The sequence below is a fragment of the Carlito syrichta genome, unplaced genomic scaffold, assembly GCF_000164805.1.
Source record: "Carlito syrichta isolate Samal-C Ts95f unplaced genomic scaffold, Tarsius_syrichta-2.0.1 Scaffold308796, whole genome shotgun sequence".
NCBI lineage: Eukaryota > Metazoa > Chordata > Mammalia > Primates > Tarsiidae > Carlito > Carlito syrichta.
The window spans coordinates 654,737-675,587 of record NW_007252892.1 but is presented as its reverse complement, the minus strand read 5'-3'; the positions used below and the strand labels follow the sequence as shown (position 1 = coordinate 675,587).

General features: G+C 44.1%; 1 protein-coding gene across 4 annotated transcripts in view; it reads left to right on the top strand.

The window, feature by feature from the left end:
* The first annotated feature begins 675 nt into the window (after positions 1-675).
* WDR37 (WD repeat domain 37) overlaps positions 676-20,851 on the top strand; it is a 76,955-nt gene continuing 56,779 nt past the window's right edge. For 3 of the 4 annotated variants that reach the window (XM_008065708.2, XM_021716363.1, XM_021716362.1), the window contains exons 1-6: positions 676-871; positions 10,491-10,587; positions 13,677-13,772; positions 14,065-14,129; positions 17,467-17,602; positions 19,632-19,703. In XM_008065708.2, the coding sequence (XP_008063899.1) occupies positions 734-871; positions 10,491-10,587; positions 13,677-13,772; positions 14,065-14,129; positions 17,467-17,602; positions 19,632-19,703 (604 nt within the window). In that variant the 5' untranslated portion in view covers positions 676-733. The remainder of the gene's footprint in view (positions 872-10,490; positions 10,588-13,676; positions 13,773-14,064; positions 14,130-17,466; positions 17,603-19,631; positions 19,704-20,851) is intronic. The other variant, XM_021716364.1, reaches the window with a different exon arrangement.

The following is a 20,851-nucleotide window of genomic DNA, read 5'->3' as shown; positions in this document are numbered from 1 at the left end:
GTCTCGTCAAGTTGCCCAGGCGGGTCTTGAACCCGCGGGCTCAGGCAGTCCACTCACCTCGGCCTCCCAAAGTGCTGGGATTTCAGACTGAGCCACCGAACCCGGTCTCTTAATGGAATTTGAATTGAGATATGCTGTAAATATAAAATACACCCTGAATTTTACAGAGGTAATCATAAAACAGTAATAAAATATTCCATTAATTTTTTGTTAACTGTAAAATATTAGATATATTGGGTTAAATAAGTCATTGGAAGTAATCTCAAATGCTTTTATTTTTATAAATGCGGACACTAGAAAATTTAAAGTTACTTGCATGGGTTGCATTGTGTTTCTCTGGGACAGCATGGCTCTTGAATGTGTAGTCTGGAATATGGAGTTAAAATCAGTTTCCTCTGAGGAGTAGACTGCACCTTGGGAAAGTTGGGTTAAGGGAGAGCTTTTTATTTTAAGCCATTTTTTGCTATTTGCTATTTAAAACATGTTAATGAAATTTGATAAAACGTGACCTTTTAAACAAAGACTGCAGTCTCTACCTTTAAAACATCTTAATTTGTCAGGTTCTAAATTATATAGTGTTAACCATACTAAGGAATCTTGTAATTGAAGGACTAATTATCTTGTCCCGTTTTTCTTTTATTTCACTTTTGCCATATCAGAAATAAAATACTTGTTTTTCCTGCTACTGTTTAGCTTATTGCAGGAGTGACCAGGACACTACCTTCTAGAAGTAATGCCCACAGAAAGCGGAAGTTGTTCGACTGCCCGCCAAGCAAAACAAAAACGCAAATCACATAGCCTTTCTATACGAAGAACTAACAGCTCGGAGCAGGAGAGGACAGGACTGCCAAGAGAAATGTTAGAAGGACAAGTAAGTGAATATTGATCAGGGCTTTATTGAAATAAAGTTTGCCGAAGACCAGCTCCAGCTGGGTTCAGGGTACCCCAAAGGTGGAGACGGCGTCGGCGATTGGGGGGAAGAAGAATGAACCTTAATTCATTTATTCAACTTCAGTAAATCCTAAGATCATGACCAGAAGCCTATGACCAATACTAAGGCTCTTAGATGTGACCCGAGTTTGAATTATAAGTTGCGTGAAAGCCAAAACTGCAGTTTGTGGAAGAATGGGAGCAATGAGCTTCTAAAGTTAGCTTGTGTTCGTCCCAGTCTCAGAGTTTTTATGTTTTGAGTTCACAGGAGCTTAATCTGGTTAGTGCTGAGTAGAAAGGGGGAGGAAATGGGGTCAATAGCTCCCGAACACATCCTAGTGGTCTCGGGGTCAACAGCCCTTCCTGATCCCTAATGCTCAGTGGGCCTCCGTGGCCGGCTCCCAACATCTCCCCCTTTTTTATTTTTTAGCATGAAACCATGAAACTCCGTATTGCTCTTCTTTAGCACTCTGAAGATGATTGGGAGTAAACACAGCAACAAAAGAATCACTGCTCCGCAAATTCCCACATTGATGAGTATAGACATTAATGATTTTTGATTAGCAAATGATACCTGAATTTCTTGATGTAATTTAGTAAGGTCTATACTCAGGTCTGAATGGTTCCAAATTCCAAGTTACTTTGTCCCAAGTATGGACAGATTTAAACTCAGAGTGACATTGGAGAGCCTATTTTATTTTATTTATTTACTTCATTTATTTATTTATTTTTTTGACTTGGAGTCTCACTATTACCCAGACTGGAGTGCGGTGGCTGCTCCCGGCCACCGCAGCCTCGACCTGCTGGGCTCCGGCGATCCTTCCGCCTCAGCCTTCCAAGTAGCTGGAACTACAGGCGCGAGCTACCACGCCTGGCTGATTTTTTGATTTATTGTAGAGATGAGGTCTCGCTAAGTTGCCCGGGCAGGTCTCAAACTCGTGGGCTCAGGCAGTCCACTCACCTCAGCCTCCCAAGGTGCGGGATTACTGGCTGAGCCACCGAGCCCGGCTCAATTTTATTTTTAAGGTCACAAGTTCTTGCCCTACTGCTAAAAGATTAACCTTACTTTCTAACTTCTGGTGTACGATTTCCTGAATAGCTACAGCAATAGAAATGTTTTTAGATAGCCGATCAGCAAACGTAGCTGTATGAACTTCCTTAGGTAATGCTACAGCTGAAAAGTAGCTATTAAGGCTGTAATTCCAAAAATCTTTTCCGACAGTGTTTTAAACCATATTCACAAGAGTCTGTCTGAGAACAACAAATCCCTTATAAGAAACATCAGTTAAACAGTTAGTTAATACACTTGTTTACAAGACAAATTATAAACATCATTTTGACGTTTTATGGTCAATGTTAACACTGGAGGTACCCATTCATTAATATGCCATCTAGCAGAGATGGGATTTTCCCCATCTAACCTTGAAGTATAAGGTCAAGTTTTACACAGGGTAAAAAATAGTCCACTTTAGAGTCATAAATACAGTCTCTCCATATTGGATGTCCAGAATCTCGTGAAATGATCAGCCAGTCCTTCTCAGTGTTGTTAGAAACAAATGGGAGGTGAACAAGAGCTTCCTTCATAAGTCCTTTGTCCTAGCCACCCCCTTGAGAAGAGATATGTGGGTGGAAAAAAGGGGGGTGAGAAGTCTGGAGGCTGGGGTTAGGTGCCGTGGCCTTTGGCACCCGCCCCTTCTCCAGAGGTAAAAGAGAAAGACTGGAGGCTGGGGATAGGTGCCGTGGCCTTTGGCACATGCCCCTTCTCCAAAGGTTAAAGAGAAAGACTGAAAGTCAGAGCTAGGTGCCACAGCCATAGACGCCTGCCCTTCCTTCCCAGATAAAGGCGAAGGGACTCATAGAACAGATGACAAAAAGCAAGAGTAGTAGGGAAAGCAGGAATTGGAGTTATAGGAGGAATAGGAGAGGACAAAGGAAGTGAAAACCCTTATTTTGTTTATGTTTTTAGCATGTTGTGAAGTTACCATATCTCCTGCTTCTGCCAGAAATTCTGTTTGCTCCCATGCTGGTAATTGGGAACGACGGACGCTGAAGACATTGTTATAGTTTTTAGACAGCATCTGATAGTGTGTTGTCTTGATTTTGGGCTAATCTGAGAGGGAAGTTTTTGTTCTGCAATGAAAGTTCTCTCATCTGGTGTGTCAGTGTTCTTCCTTCCTCTGGCTGGCAGGGTGGATGGTGCAATTCTTGTTTGGCCGAGTGTTGCAAATCCTGTTCAGCATGTAATAGTTGGTAGGCATTGCTCCATGTCTATTCCTTTGAGTCTACAGGGTCCATGCCACCTGTCTCAGTCTTCAGGTTAGCGGGGGCATTTCGAATAAATCAATCAGGAATCCAAACAGGAGTTGACGCATCCTGTGAGCAACTGGAGATGGCAGCCCGGGCTGCAGTGCACCCATAGCCTCCATGGTGGCATTAATGGCTCTTAGATCCTGTAAAAGTCTCCATTTTCCAGATTTCTTTTTTATAACAAATATAGGAGTATTCCAAGGACTGGTAGAAGGCTCTATATGGCCAGCCTCGAACTGCTGTTGAACTAATTCTCTTGCTGCCTTAAGTTTCTCTGAGGGCATTGGCCATTGTTCCACCCAAACTGGTTTATCATCTTTCCGGGTAATGGGATCAGCAGCCTCAGGAACAATAGTGGCCCCTAGGGCAATATTTGAAAAGCCAATACCAGACTGGTCTTTCCTCTCTACAACCTGAACAGGTCCTTTTATGCCCTGTCTGTTCCTTCCAAGCCCCTTTAAGGGATCGCATCCTATTTGTAGCGTTTGTGCTGACACCTTGTCATCTGGACTATACAGAAGCATGCCCATTTGAGCAAGAGTATCGTGTCCCCAAAGTGTAATGGGGATGGAAGGAATGATGTAGGGACAAAAGGTTCCTGAAGTTTCGTTATCTGTCCAATTTAAGATTTGAGAACTTTTGGCTACAGAGGGCGCTCGACCATACCAATGAGTCCTGATAGGGCTACTTGTGTTGGCCAGGAAGACGGCCAGTCTTTCCCAGCAATACAAGAAACATCAGCCCCTGTATCTAGCAGACCTTTAATTTTAACTCCCTGAATATATAAATCTTTTGGAGGTCTGGAGTTAGTAATTTCCTGAACCCAGAAAGCAAAATTGCTTGAGCCAAATCCAGAGTCACCCCTGGGCTTATCGGTTAGAGACTTGCCCATTCTATGATAGGGTAAGAGTAGTAACTGAGCTATTCTTTGACCTTCATAAAATTGTACGGTTTTGCTAGGGGGAGCAACAGGTACCTGGATTTCCCCTGTGTAGTCAGAGTCCACCACTCCAGGAATTACAGAAACTCCTTGTAGAGACAAGGAACTTCTTCCTAATATTATACTCACTATTCCATCTGGGAGAGGGCCCTTCACTCCTGTTGCAATTGGGGTAACTGGAACATCTGGAGTTAATATTGTTTTGGTGGAGGAATGGAGGTCCAGTCCTGTGCTCCTTGGGGTGGCTCTGATGAGTTCTGAGATGGGACAAAGGGAACAAACGGGTTCATGCTGGAAGCTGCCCCTATTGTTATTTGGGGCCGGGGCCGGCCGCTCTGCCCGTTTCCCGGAATCAGCATCGTAGATTGTTGTTTAGTTAACAGAGTGCCATTTTTATAAAATTTGGATTTGCAATCCCTAGCCCAGTGAAATCCTTTCTGACACCTAGGACACAGATACTTTGGTCGAGAGCTCTCATTAGGCTGTTGCATCAGGGCTTCCTGCAACCCTTATTTGGCTGGGCAGTCCCTACTAATATAGCCAGGCTGCCCACAGTTATAACAAGTTAAAACCGAGCTGTTTTTTGATTTATTATTACCATTTTTCATTCCCTGCACAAATTGTGCATAAGTTTCTTCCTTCAAGGCGGCGGCTATTGCCATACCCTGCATAACGGCAGGGTTAATATCAGCACACTGCCTGATATAATCAGTTAATTGTCCTGTTCTTCTAATCCGTCTAATCAAAGCTTGGCAAGTACTGTCAGCATTCTCAAAAGCCAACTGTTTAATAAGGATATCTGCTGCTTCTGCATTAGAGATTACTCTATTTACTGCTGTTGTAAGTCTAGAGACAAACTCCTCGTAAGTTTCATCTGGTTTTTGCTTAAGATCAGATAGTGAGGTAGTCTGAGTAGAATTAATAGGTAACTTCTTCCAAGCCTTACTTGCACAAGAATTTACCTGGAGTAAAACTTCTTGGGTAAGATTAGTTGACTGTCAACTGACTCATATAATTCTCTTCCAAACAGCATATTGCTAGAAATAAGAAACTGATCTGGATCCCTCTGCTGGTTAGCAGTCTTCTGGATCCTTACCTGATCTTCAAATTCAGTTGTCCATAGTAAATAGGCTCCTCCTGACAAACAGCTTTTAGCAAGTTGTCACCAATCTTGTGATGTCATCCACCGAGTGGCAAATTGTTCCATAATAGTAATAGTATAAGGAGCCGTAGGACCATACTGAGTACAAGCCTCTTTAAGTTCCTTAATCAATTTATATGGTAGCGGCTCCCAGTGAGGTGCCTCGTTTACTGTGCCTTCTTCCATATAAATTACTGGAAAGCAAGAAGATAAGGTAAAATCTCCCTCTTCTTCTGCCTTTTTTCTGGCTCCCTGCATACCTACATTAGCTGGAGACACATACCCAGGTGTGAATTTCGGTGTTTTCACCTTATTTCTAGGTATGGGAGGAGGTACCTTGGCAACATTACCAGGATTTTTTCGCTTATGATACCAATCACTTCTTCCTCCAACTCCATCTCCATCTCCTCCTCGGGGAAAAATTCATCGTCTAAAGGAGGCGCCGAGGCTATGGCCAGCAGGGGAGTGCCTTCATTTTTGGCTGGAATTTTGGAGGAATCGTACTGTGGGTTTATTGTAGAGATGAGGTCTCACCAAGTTGCCCAGGCGGATCTCAAACCCATGGGCTCAGGCAGTTCACTCACCTCGGCCTTCCAAAGCGCGGGATTATAGGCTGAGCTACCGAGCCCGGCCTGATATTCCTTTTTTAAAAAAATACCTGTAATTTAAAACATCCCAAATTTAGCCCTTGAGATTACACTTTTTTTTTTCTCTTTTTTTTGAGTTGGGTTCTCTGTTGTCCAGGCTGGAGTGCAGTGGCATGATCATGGCTCACTGAAGCCTTTTAACTCCTGGGCTTAGGCGATCCTCTTGCCTTGGCCTCTGAGTAACTGGAACTACAGGCTTGCACCACTACGCCTGGTTTAATTTTTTCTTTTTTTGTAGAGGCAAATTCTTGCTGTGTTGTCCAGACTGGTCTTGAATGAACTTCTTGACTCAAGCAGTCATACTGCCTCAGCCTCCCAGAATGCTGGGGTTATAGGCACGAAACACTGCGCCTGACCCAACTTTGATATTCTTAGTGTATTGCTTTGCTAGGGCTGCTATAGCAAAATATTTCAGACTAGGTGGCTTAAACAACAGCAATTTATGTTCTCACAGTCCTGGAAGCTAAAAGTCGTAGATCAAAGTGTTGGAAGGGCTAGTTCCTCCTGAGGCCTGTCTCTGTGGCTTGTGCACCCAGTCTTCTCCCTGTGTCCTCACGAGGTTGTTCCACTGTGTGTCTGTGTCCTCCTCTCTTCTTCTTACAAGGATACCAGTCAGCCTGGATTAGGGCCCACCTGTTTGGAGAACCTCATTTTACCTTAATCACCTCTTTAAAGGCCCTTTCTCCAAACACAGTCACTTCCAAGGTCCTGGGCCCTTGGACTCAACATAGGACTTTGGGGGACACAATTCAGCCACAACATTTAGAAGAGTGAAACCAGAGCTGCGTGGCAGACTCTGGTGATGACAGAAGTGTCCGTGCCTGTGGTGTCTGATAGAGGAGCACAAGGCACATGTGCTGCTGTCTTAGGGCCTGAAATTTTAATTTTTAAAGATTTTGATTCATTAAAAAATTAATTACTTTAACTTAAAAATGTTCATTACAAGTGATTTTAATTACTTGACATTGAAATGTTTTTTTGAGTCAGTCTCACTGTTGCCCAGGCTGGAGTGCAGTGGCGTGTTCACAGCCACCATAGCCTTGATCTACTGGGCTCAGGTGTACCTTCAGCCCCAGCCTTCCAAGTAGCTGGAACTACAGGCGCGTGCCACCATGCCTGGCTAATTTTTTTTTATTTGCTGTAGAGACGAGGTCTTGCCGTGTTGCCCAGGCTGGTCTTGAACCCGTGAGCTCAGGCAATCCTCTCACCTCAGCCTTCCAAGGTGCTGGGATTACAGGTGTGAGCCACTGTGCCTGGCCTGACATTGAAATTTAAATTGTCAAGTGGCTACCATGTTAGTGCGGATAAGTGGTTTTAATTTTTAGATTTACTTACATTTCTCATGGTGAAAATTCTGCAGCTTCCTGTGCTGCCATGTTCTTGAGCTACTTCCCGAATGAGGTAAACATGTTCTCTGGGCCTTTGTGAGTACCTGACCTCCATTGTGATGTAATACAGGAGGCCGTCACATCTCATGGTAACCATTGGGAAGGAAACTCAGAATTCCCCAAAGTGCATGACCTAGTCCTCTGCGCTACTCTTACGGCTCTGTCCTTTGTGTCTCCCACGCTCCCTCAATGGCTCTTGCGTGTTGAATGGGCTGGAGTGGGCCAACTGGCATGCTCTGTGAGTGGCCAGGGTGAGGCGCTCTGCCTTCCCCTGCAGCAGGAGGAAGAGAGCCAGGGTGTCTGGTGCTAGCGTTTGGCATGGTAGGTGCGAACGAAACCATCCGAGAACACAGACGTGCCAGTCGCCCATAGGTTTGAACTGAGCAACAGGAGCAGTCACATTTGAGACGAAGCATACAGCAGTGCTCTTTCAGTCATTGGAGAGCGATGCAGAAGAAAGAGTGAAGATGAGTCTGACTGAGTGAGATACAATGTCAGGGCTCACTCGACACGCCTTAGCTTCGCCAGTCTGGCGCAGGCTTCGAAGGGGGTGGTTGCAGGGAGGGGCACTCCCCTGTTGCAGAGAGCCACGGCGTCTGTGCACGTGTCCCGCACTGCCTGTGGTCTGGAGAGCTTGCTGCTGCCTGCCTGGGGTGCTGGGCTCAGCTTCGACCAGCCTACTAGTGATGTGGTGAAAGGCAGATGCATTCAGCAGTGTTGCTCAGTCACAGCAGCTTTTCTGTCTTTGGTTTCCTCAAGTGGTAACAAGTTGAGCACCTCATTTCCGGGTCTGTGAAACAGAATGGAACGGGAAAGGACCACTGATCGAAAAGGCTGGAAGGTGATTTTGGAAGGTGTACTCTCCTGGGCTCAGCTGCCCTCTAGTGGCAAAGTTCTCACTTCCCTGTATGTTTGGTCTCTTAATTACCTTTTTTTTTTTAACCAAGGCGAGGTTAATGCCAGCATCTCAGCTTTCTTTTTCATAGCAGTTACTTTTATATTAAGATGAACAGGATATTCAAGTAAATGTAATATCTTGGTTGCTCAACAATAAGGATCTTAAAACACGAGTGGAGATGAGTTGGCACTGATGCATGTGAGAGGAGATTTGTCCTTGTGTGGGAGTCGGAAAGGCTTCTCTGAGGAAGTGACTCTTGCAAGGAGGGAAAGTTCATGGAGAGGGAGTGGAACATGCCAAGGCTGCAGGCTGGGCAGAGTTGCATGTTAATTGTGATTCCCAGTTAGTGCAGGTTTACGTCTTGTAGTTACTGGAGTTTCCCCATTGATGGTTTTTTTTTTGTTGTTGTTGAGTTGGAGTCTCATTCTGTCGCCCAGACTGGAGTGCAGTGGCCGCTCCCGGCCACTGCAGCCTCGACCTGCTGGGCTCCGGCGATCCTTCCGCCTCAGCCTTCCCAGTAACCGGAATTACAGGCATGCGCTACCACACCTGGTTGATTTTTTGATTTATTGTAGAGATGAGGTCTCGCTGCCCGGGCAGGTCTCGAACCCGCGGGCTCAGGCAGTCCACTCACCTCAGCCTCCCAAAGCGCTGGAATTTCAGGCTGAGCCACCGAACCCGGCCTCCTTTTGTTTTATAATGTTCTTCATTGATATTTTAGAAGAATGTTGAGAGAGGCTGTAGTACCAGTTTTTCCAGATTCAATATTTAAACTGGTTTTTCATCATGACAGCCTACTAGTGAGTTTAAGTTGTTTGTAAAATGTATGTGAGAAATCTGTGGTAACTGTAACATTCATATTGCTAAAATGCCATTTTCCCTTAAAATGGTAGCCCCAGATCTGAGAGGGTTTGCATGTAGTGCTCCTCACATACTTCAAAGGAGTCACCGGGAGGTCCAGTAGGGATAGACACTGGCCGTTACACTTACACAAGGGAACTGATGGCAACAGTCGTGAGGAGCTATGCCTTGGGAGGGCACAGCAGGCAGTTTATACGCAAGCAGCTTAACTGTGCAGATTCCTGTGCAGTGTCCACGTCACAGTGATGAAGAGCGATGACTGCCCTGTTTTAGGCTACTTGGTTGCCTGCATCCCTGACTCCTTAGCCCCGGGACTTGTTACAGGGAAAACGCATGTTCGGCAAAGACCATCTTTGGCCAGGGCTGCTCCCTGAGGGAGGGGCACAAAAAACCAAATGCGAAAAAAAGTCAGTGTCCAGTTACCTCACAGCTGTACATCAGTTTTGAAAGGCCACTTAGAGAAGTTAAGTATTGACACATTATTTTAGAAATATTTGTTGAGGGTTTTTTGGGAGAATTACTCTGAGTGCAGGGAGTAGGGGACACACACAAAGTATTTTATAGGGTGCTTCCTCCGGGAGGTTGGAGTAGACTGTAGACCCTATCAAGCCGTCCCCTCTTTATTAGCAGTGTTCGGGAGGAGCAAACGCTTGTGACGGTACCTGGTGCTCAGGATTCTGCTCATGGTGTGACCCCACTTAGACGTACAGCATAGACTTGCTCCTTCCCTTGCCTTCTTGGGAGGTTTGAGGGACACGCAGTCCTGAAGAAACTGCCCAGCTGGGGACTGAAAAGTTAATATTCTCACTTGACTAACAGATATTTTGTTCTTTTAGGTGAGACTTTTCTTTCTTCCCCCGTCATAACAGTTTTTAGGTATTAGGCAGAGTGACAGGAAATAGCCTGCTTATTTTGCTTGAAGCACAGTGGACATGACGAGAACCCTGTGGGCTCCTCTTCCGTCAGTGGTCTAGAGCGCGTCCAAATACACTTGGGAAAGCATATGAGGAGCTAAAGGCTGCCTATAGTATAATTTCATTTGTGGGAGCTGCTTCCTTCCCTGCAGATTTGGAAGTATTTGAGTCAGGTAGGCTTCTGTCCTCTCTTGCAAAGGGAAAATTATGTTCCTTTGAAGAAGTGCTTGTTTTTAAATGGCATGTCATCCCAGGTAGCCATGTGTGCAGTTGGATTTGTAATTTCCTCTGTAGAAATTTGAAACTTTAAATTCTTTAAGCATTTTATGTATAAGAAAGGAAAAATGTAAGGATATAAAAGTTTAGAATAAAAGATGCTGAGTTTGGAAAAAGTGTATTGATACTTGGAATTAGAGTTTCCTGTTCATTCATTTATTCATTTTAAACAAAATCTTCTTCTGCAGGATTCTAAACTGCCTTCCTCAGTTCGCAGTACACTTCTGGAACTGTTTGGTCAGATAGAAAGAGAGTTTGAAAATCTTTATATCGAAAACTTAGAATGTGAGTATCTCCTATCTTAATATGCTTTTGTAACTTTTTACCTATCCACAGGAACCTTTGAGAGTAAAATTTATGGGTAGATATTCATCGCTGTATTAGCTTTAAGTCCTGCTGAAACAAGCTTGGTAGCTTAAAATAACACAGATTTGTCATCTTACAGATTTGAGGGTCTGGTCCAAGTCTCACAGACCAGAGTCGTTGGCAGAGTTCTGCTTCCTCTGGAGGCTCCAGGAGGAGCATGCCTGCCTGTGTGGGCTGTGACAGTGTTCAGCTCCTTGCAGTTTTGGGGTGGAGGTCCCCCTGCTGCACTCCTTGGCAGAGGGCCCCTTACTGGTGCTCTGACCTATCCTATGCTCTCCTCCCCTCATAAGGGTGAGTGTGATTGGGTTGGGCTCCCAGATAGTCCAGGGTCATCTCCCACCTGTGGAGTTCCTTGTGCCTGTGATGTGTATTGTATTCACAGATTATAGGGTTTAGGGCACAGGCATCTTTGGGGGGCCATTACCCTGCTTACTACACCTGCCAGTTGAAATTGTGAATTTTTTTTTTTTTTTTGAGCCAGAGTCTCACTCTGTCATCCAGGCTGGAGTACAGTGATGTGATCATAGCTCACCATAGTCTCGATCTCCTGGGCTCAGGTGATCCATCCTCCTCAGCCTCCTGAGTGACTGGAACTATAGGTGTGCACCACCATGCCCAGCTAATGTTTTGATTTTTTGTAGCGATGAGGTCTTGCTGTGTTACCTAGGTTGGTCTTGAACTCCTGGGTTCAGGCAGTCCTCCAGCCTTGGCCTCTCTAGGTGTTGGGATTATAGGCATGAGCCACCATCCCCAGCCTTGTATTTTCTTGCTTTCAGTTCTTCTGGTGATTATTTCTGTAAATGTAAATAATCTACTTCTGGATTTATCTCTGTCCAGTCTAGGATACATGCATTAATGCTTCATCATGAGATGTTAGAAAGCAGACATGTCCTTTTTGCTGTTCCATTACTTGCCAGTGTTTCTTTTTTAGAGTTTGTGTGTATAAAATTTATATTAGGTAAATGCAGCTATAATCAAGTCTTTCATACTTTATCTACAAGTTGATACCAAAAATTGAATACTAACAAGCATCATTTGCATCATTATGCTGTTTTTTACCCTTAAGTGTTGTGGCTGGATTAATAATGAAGAGAATGATATCTTTTGTCATTGAAACTTTGCTGTTGGAAAATTTAACGTTCTAATACTGGAGTCTCCTTTTTTAAAGTTCACTCTGAAAATGTATAGAGGGAGAAATTATTCCAACCTTTTGTAAAATAAAAAATTGGGTACCATGTACTGCATCTGATTTTAAGTTTTTTTTTTTTGTTTGCGTTTGAGTCTCACTCTGTCGCCCAGCCTGGAGTGCAGTGGCACGCTCCCGGTCTCCGGAGCTTCCACCTGCTGGGCTCCGGCGATCCTTCTGCCTCAGCCTTCCAAGTAGCTGGAATTACAGGTGTGTGCTACCGCACCTGGCTATTTTTATTTTATTTTATTGTAGAGGTGAGGTCTTTCCAAGTTGCCTGGGTCGGTCGCGAACCTGCGGGCTCAGGCAGTCCACTCGCCTTGGCCTCCCAAAGTACTGGGATTACAGGCTGAGCCACCGAGCCTGGCCTAAGGGTTTTTTTAAGTGTCAAGAGTTTTAACAACTGGAATATTTTTGAGTCTAAGGCTTTGTGTTTTAGGCATTTATGCAGTTTATTCAAGAAACTATAGGATTGTGAATTGCTAATTCTAGCAGATACTTGGAGTTTATGTTATCTAGTCCTGTAAGGTTTTGGTGGCTCCCTGGTGCCTACAAGATAAAATCCAGACTGGATGCAGTGACTCATACTTGTAATCTAGCACTTTGGGAGGCTGAGGTGGGCAGATTGCTTGAACCCAGGAGTTTGAGGCCAGCATAGGCAGCATAGCTAAACCTTGACTCTACACGACTCTTGGAAAAAAAAATTTTTAGCTGAGTGTGGTGGTAGGCACCTGTAGTCCCAGCTACTCAGGAGGCTGAGGTGGAAGGGTTGCTTAAACCTAGGAGGTCGCTGACCCTGACTCAAAAAGCAAGCAAGCAAGCAAGATAACATCCAAGTTGCTTAGACTGGGTGCTGTTTAGAACCTCTAGCCCCAGCTTTGTCCTGACTGAACCTCATTCTGCTCTCACGTAGACTCTTCCACCACATTGGCCTCCTCTTTATACAGTCCTGGGAGGCTTCGAGGTCTAGCAGCAAGGGCTCGAGCTCTAGAGCTGGGCAGGTATGCGCAAAGTGAACCCAGCTTCCTTACCTCGTTGCTTCCCTGGCTGAACTTCCCTGATGGAGCCTCCCTCCTCTTCTGCACAGTGTGGGTGATGCAACCACTGCGTAGGCCTGATGCCCAGAGGGATAGACAGTTTCTCAGGGTTTGTGCCCAAGCTGTGCCTTTTTTTTGGTAGAGGCCAGGTCTCGCTATGTTCCCAAGGCTGGTTGCGAACTCCTGGGCTCAGGCAGTCCTCTCGCCTCAGCTTCCCACAGTGCTAGGATTATAGGCATGAGCCACTGCACCTGGCACCATGCTGTGTCTCATAATCCGTGCCTTTCCTTTATATACTTCTCTTTTGCTGTGTGATTCTGTAATTTTTACTCCTTTTCAGAACTTTTCTTGAATTCTTAGCCTTTCTTATATATAATCCCCACTTGACAGTTACATGATGCCATACTTCCGTAGTTACATGTTGTTGCTGCATGTTTTCCCCCAGTTGCAGTGACTATTCTCAGCCAGACTGTAAATATTCACTGAGCTACCGACAGTGCCAGGCACAGAGGAAAGCTCTGTTGAGATGCAGGTGTCCCGCTCGAGGCTCTGAGAGCAGCCTCTTCCATGGTACAGCAAGGATGTGTGGACTTTTAATTTTGGAATGGGGTCTTGAGTGATGTCTTGAGGTTTTTCAGAACTCTGTAAATTGTGATTTTGTACTTTAAACTATTATGTCATTGTTTAGACAGCACTGACCTATAACGCTTCCTGTGTGCAGTTTTGGAGGTGATGCATTTAAACATAGCATACTTTACATTTTTGAAAAAATTTTTTGTCCCCAGTGCGTAGAGAAATCGATACTCTTAATGAGCGTTTAGCTGCTGAAGGACAAGTGATCGATGGGGCAGAGCTGAGTAAGGGCCAACTGAAAACCAAAGGTAAGGCACGTGCCGTGCATTGCTGTCCTGCAGGTGGCGTGTGTGGGACATTTGGAATTTAGTGAAGGATGCTGGCTGGTTTGCCTTTTGCGGTCAGCAAAGCTTGAGACTCCCAGTTCAGGTGTGGGTCTAGAAGAACAAGGGTCAAGGGGGCTGGTCCTGCTACAGCTGGGCATGGCTCTGCGCCACTGGGGATGAACGAGCCCCCTGGGGTGAGATGGGAGTCCCGCTTGTGATGCTGTGGCTCTCTGGTTGTGTAATTGTGCTTGATTGTTGTTCTCTGTCTCTGCAGCCAGTCACAGCACCAGCCAGCTTTCGCAGAAACTAAAGACCACGTACAAGGCTTCCACCAGCAAGGTATGCAGGGCCCTGGCTCTTGAGCCAGTCGTGTGGTGTTTAAGGTGTGTGGATGTGTACTTTAAGTTGCAAATTTTCCAACTGGAAAGGTGTAGTAATAGAAAGAGAGAAATGGTTTTTAGAAAAATTTAATTTTTGAAAGCAGTATCAAATGTTAAGTGGCCACAGTATGCAGACCCTTAGACACTTATACTTACTGGGGTTAATGTATTCTGTATTAGTAAATATGTTATCTTTAGAGGGGATATGTAGTTTCTTTTGCTAATTGGTCTAATATAAAGGCTCCGGATTTGAAGAAAGAAATAAATAGCTGTAAAGTAATGAAAATTATGTTCTGACCTAAATTTACATTTTTATTTTCTTCAAGTTTCTAAGTATGATCAGGAATGAAGGTCTGTCTCTGAGGCAAATAGGAACATTTATGGTATTACTATTTTTTTTTTAAACTATCTTGTTCTGACCTTCTTAAATTGGCAAGGTTTTAACTATCTGGGAATTCATTTATCTATGATGGAGAACTTTTATGAAGTAATACTTTGAATAATTTTGTGTGCATCTCTATTTTGGAGCATTTCAAGGATACAAAAGATAAATTGATTACCTAACATTAGTGAATGCACATTTCTTTTGCTAAACCCGAGGGGAAAAGTTGAAGTTTTCAGTTGAGTTTGCTATGATAGCATAAATTGTTGTTATTATTAGCTTTTTATTTTTCCAGTTTCCTCAAGCTTAAACTTATTTAGCAGGACATCTACAGTGAGATTAACTACAACTAATAGAGCAAATTTAGTCATCCTGCTATTTCTTGTTATTTGAAAGACTTTGGTAATTATTTATTAAAAAAGAAAATCAGAAGTTGCTGGGATTTCTATGGCGCTTATTTTCTTTTGTTAACATCCTTTGATGATGTAAACTGCTAATTTAATTTTTTTTGTCATGTAATATCTGGCTAACATTCTTAAGTTTTGAAATTTTTAATAAATTAACTTTAATTTTTTCTTCAAAATGAAGTGTGAAATTATGTTCTTCCCCGTTTAACTTGTTGTTACTCTATCTTGAGTTATACTGCTTCTTCTGGTGTTACAGTTGTGTGTATACCGTGTATGGTCTTAGAGTTCTGAAACTTCTGGTTATTTCTGGAATAGAGGAAGAAAGGATTATATAAAGTTATTCCTTATCATGAGCAGTAAAAAAGTAAGAGTTGGACAAAGGTAAGGATATGTTCAGTAATACTTGGCTTTTAAAAATACTATTAAAGATATTAAAGTATGAAAGATATCAAAAGCCGATGCTTAGAAGTTCATCTAAATTTATAAGAAGCATATTACTAATGGTCTTTATAGCTTTTACATACCTTGTATACCTGTCTTAAAAAATAATAATGAAAGTAGAAAATACCACTGAAAAGTGAATACATAATCTGGTGACAGAATGCATTCTGGTTGCAACAAGAGAAAGGCCACAGTCTAGATTCCTTACTGTCCTTCCTTCGGACCTCGAGCTGTGAGAGGCAAGTGGCGTGCTTGGTGAGACAGAACCCTCAAGAGGCGCTTCCCCTCCCTGAGTGGCTCCTGCTCCTGATGCCTTTGTGGGAGGGACGTGGGGCCATCCAGCCTGCGGACCCCTTCAGAAAAGCTTGTGAAAATGGTCGCAGGTGTTTTCATAAAAATAGGTATCTTACATCAGGAACAAAGCTCTTGCGCATTTTTAGAAAAGGGCTTTAGATTGTATGTCAGTTAAGACATTAGGGTGGCAGGTGTGGGCATCACTTTGCTGCTTTTCTGTCACGAACGTCCCTTCTCAGCAATCCCCTGTGTTTTCTTGGGCCTCTTTGCACTTGTGGCTAAGTCAGCTTTTTAGGAACAAAGAGTTAAAGTTCATAGGTGGCCAGAGGGCAGTGGGCATCTTGGAAGCAGCATGGGAGAAACAAACGGCACAGCGCTTCTGCGTGGTCACGCCAGGATGCATGGCAGCTCCCGGGCAGAAGCCCTCTTCTCCCCTAAAGCGACAGGCGAAGAATGTGACTCCACCAGCTTGCTTCTGCAGCCCTATTGTTTACCTTGGAAATAGTGAGAGATCTGGACAAGGAAATGTACCACAGCTGATTGTGGGAAAGGTTTTGTGTGTTAACTTCACATCCTCCTACACTGGGAACATAATTATTTAACATCTCAATGGCACTTTGTGTAAGCAAAAGCACTTCCCATGTTGTGGAGGCCTACTTCTGCTGGGTTGAATAGGGTATTAGCTTTCAGAAAGAAAGGAGGATGATGGGTTTGAAGTAGAACAAGTGCTTTTATCATTCCTGTAACCAAGTCTAGAGGAACCTGTTTATAGAACTCTTCATCAAGTTTTTTTTTTCACTGTGTTGGAGGAATAATTTACATGTGCATACCTGATTTGATGTAACCATGGATTGTGGGTTTTTCTTTAATGTGTTTATGTAAGAGTGAATTTAGATACATTTTTCAGGGCTTTGCTAAATCAATGTTTAAAACACGCTGTATAATGCCACTGATTTTTGTTTTTCACTTGATTTGGGGGGGGTTCGTTATTCTGAGTAATCTGTGTTATACTGATTTACTTAAAAGCTGAGAACAACTTGGAGACCAAACTCTGAAGACATCTTTGTGTTTAATTCATTTTTTTCCTTACTCACTTTATATTTTTCCTCACAAGAGAAGATGAGAACTGTGTGCCATTCTGTGTGTTTTCTGGGGTCTGCTGTTTCCATGTCTGTCCCCCACGGGGCTGAGAGCTTTGCGCCCTCCATCAGCCCAGTGCCCACTCTGAGCACATGCTCAATAAACAGTCTTGGACAAACCTGTGTATCTGTTTGATTCCTCCTCACCATGGGCTTTTTTTCCTCTTGATAGTATGTGACTGGTGTAAATGAAAATAGAAAAGAAACAAAAGTCCCCCTCGTGTCAAAGTAATTAGTGCTGACTCTCATGTCTGGGTGTCTAGCTAGCTATTTTTTATTTCTTAAAGAATTTAGAAATTTTGTCTGAAAATCTGGGGAAGAATGACTTGAAATACCGAAATCCGCTCTTCTACAGTAGGACATTATGTATTTGCTCCTGTCAGCCTGAGGTGGGGAGGCCTTCTGTAGCCGTCGTAAGTACCTCATTGCTCTGTGCAGCTAGCAGAGTGACGTACATTACCAGACAGGCCTTTAGTTCTGTTCTGCTTATGCTCTGTTCCTTTAGTGCTTTAATCACTGTGCAATCTCTGTTCAGTGATTTATGCATTTTTCAAGACTTTTTTGTTTTGCCTTTCTTAGAAACATGCACTTCAGCAGATTATTTAGCAAGACTGATTCCCTTGTCGATTTTAGATTGTCTCCAGCTTCAAGACTACCACGTCGAGGGCTGTCTGCCAGCTTGTGAAAGAGTACATTGGCCACAGGGATGGCATCTGGGATGTCAGCGTCGCCAGGACACAGCCAGTGGTGCTTGGGACTGCGTCGGCTGGTGAGTCACACGTGGACCCAGCCAGCTTGCAGAAGTGTGGCCGAGCTTGATACCTGAGTGACTGATGCTCAGTTGCCCGTGAGAGAAGGATCACTGAACACAGAGAGGTGTGCTGGAGGAGCCATTGGAACTAGTGCATTGCCCTTGATGTGGGAGCATGGTGATGCTTGGAGCCCAGGCCTGCTGAGTTGTGCATGCTGTGATCCCATAGCGGGTGTTGTAGCTGCAGCCAGCCATGTGGTCTTATGGGTGGGTGTCACAGCACCTGGTGGGCTGAGTGTCTCAGGAAGGACATACTTGTTTTGGGTAGATTGGATATAATGGTGTCAAGGAATCGGTATTTGAATGGAAGTGGCAGCATAAGGTGGAATATTTTTTCGACATGGGTAATTTTTGCTACTGGCCTTGTTGTTTTTTAGCCATAACTAAGTGTGATCATGATTTGTAGCTATGTTTGATGTTTTATTCCATGAGTGAAGTACAACTGAGGGTAGATGCTGTGAAAACTGAAAATGCACAATATCTCGGGAGTGCGACTGGCAGCATCCCCTAGGGTTTGCCTGCAGGAGTCACGGGGTGAAGTATGGAGAAAGACCTCTTCCTTTGCTCTAAAAAACGGTATTTTATGGTAGCTATCTAAGATGGCCTAATACCCCTTCTGACAAAAATTACCAAAATTAAAAATGGTGATCACTTATTTATTTGAGTTGAAGTCTCACTCTGTTGCCCAGGCTGGAGTACAGTGGCACACTCACGGCCACTGCAGCCTCAACCTGCTGGGCTCAGGCAATCCTTTCGCCTCAGCCCTCCAAATAGCTGGAACTACAGATGCACGCCTGGCTGATTTTTGTGATTTATTGTAGAGACAAGGTCTCACCAAGTTGCCCAGGCTGGTCTCGAACCCTCGAGCTCAGACAATCCTCTCACCTCCGCCTCCCAAAGTGCTGGGACTATAGCCTGAGCCGCTGCACCGCCTGGTGCTCACTTTTTATTTTTTCTTTTTTTGAGTTGGAGTCTCACTCCACTGCCCAGGCTTGAGTGCAATTGGTATGCTCATGGCCACTCCAGTGTCAACCCACTGGGCTCCTGCGATCCTTCTGCCTCAGCCTTCCAAGTAGCCGGAACTACAGGCATGTGCTACCATGCCCGGCTAATTTTTTAGTTATTGTAAAGATGAGAATCTCACCAAGTTGCCCAGACTGGTCCCGAACCTGCGGGCTCAGGCCTCCCAAAGTGCTGGGATTATAGGCTGAGCCACTGAACCCGGCAGGTATTCACTTATTAAAATGACTTCCCAGCTTGTAACCACTCGTGGACTCTGCTTTTCAGTGGTAGAAGTGAGCATGATCAGCTGGTTAGAGTGGTGAAGAAGGTGATGTGTTTCAGACTGCTTTGGAAATCATGACTTTAAAGAAAAGAACAAGGCAGCTTTTCTTTGAAAAATGTTCTCATGGCAGGTATTTCTGCCATGAATCTTCCTTCTTCTCTTTTTCTTGCTAATAACTTTGTTTGAAAACTTAAAAAAAAGAATAAAGGGGTCCTTACTGGTATTTCAGATTTCATTGGATAATTAGCATCGATCAATTTCCCTATTAAACCTACCTTAACTAATGTCTGTAGGAGGAAAGGCCCAAAGTAATACTTATTTATCGCAAATAATTTGTAACTGGATTTGGATGCTATTTGAATGTTGGAAGATGTTCTGAAGAATTTTAATTCTTCGATAGAATAATGAAACCATGATATGAGTGACCGCTGTATGTAAGTTTCAGGTGTGATTCAGGCAGCGTAATTGTAAACTAGGAAAGCGTGTCTTGCGTTGTCTGTTCGCCAACTTCATGGCCTCAGACAGGTCATATTCTCTCTGATCTTGGAAATGTTTTCTTTGATCAACTGAATGTTAGAGTAATGGAATCCAAGTTGCTGCATACTAGTGATAGTGCAGCTTCCTGTTTTTAGAGTATTTATCTCATTCTTGTACTTAAATTTGATGATACTAAGTTACAACTTCTTAATCTTGATCTTGCAGATCACACAGCTTTGCTCTGGAGCATAGAGACAGGGAAGTGCCTTGTCAAATATGCAGGCCACGTGGGTTCAGGTAAGCATGTACTTCAGTGACTGGTCAGAAGCTAGTTCCTACTTTGAGTGGTTTTAAAAATCTTGCACGATAAAGCCAACTACTACTTGGTAGGAAGTTCTACTACTCTGGTGGTCAGGGGACAGGCTGAAAGTCTAGGATAAACTGTCTCTTTAGCTTGTATGACTTTAATAAAAGGAAAAAACCTAACTTCCTAAATTGTAAAAATTGTATTGTCTACATTTTATTTAATGTTGTATATAAACCATATGTAGGAAATTTTGTAACTGAACTGTGTGGATTTTTTATCACAAAATGCGTATCTATTTTAGAGATTTGCTTTTGATATCATGATAATTTGGATGTACTCAAGCTAAATAAAGGATACTCCATGACTGTGCTGTGTGCCAGTAGTCAGTGCTGTTTGCAGTAGCTTTTCGCTGCCTCTTGAGTTTACCCACGTGTGTACTGGGGTCCTGACCAAGTTGTGCTTGGCTCCCACACGCCCTGTGTGAATCCTTTCCTGAGTGTCCTCAGCCTGCTTGCCTCCTCCGCACCCTTACCTTCTGTCAGCAGCTCAGGAGATGGCATCGCCTACAGCCTTTGCACAACGGCACATGTGGGTATAGCCCCGTGCCCCCGAGCGCCTGTCCACCTACCCACATGGGCCCGTCTGAGGCCCGGGCTCCGGGTGAGCTGTGGACACTTCTCTTCCCTTTCTTAAGATCTTTCTTCTTTTAAACATTCCTGTTGTCCCTACGTCTTCTGTCTCTTTCGTGCCACGGATGTTTTCCCCTTAGCAGATAGGCAGGCTTGTCCCCTTCCCATGTTGGATGTCCTCTTTCTCTACTACTTCCTTGTCTGTCTTCCCTCCACCTGGTGTCCATCATGCGGACCATCTGGGATGCTCCTGTGTTACCTGTGGTTTTCTAATGCAGTGCCTAGAGTGTGTGTGTATAACAGGTGCTTAGAAACGTCTCCAAATATTGATAAAGGAATGAGTGCTGTATTGTCTTTTCTCACTCAGATTTCGTCTTTAAAACTTTTTTTTTTTTTTTTTTTTTGAGTTGGAGTCTCACTCTGTCGCCCGGACTGGAGTGCAGTGGCCGCTCCCGGCCACCGCAGCCTTGACCTGCTGGGCTCTGGCGATCCTTCCGCCTCAGCCTTCC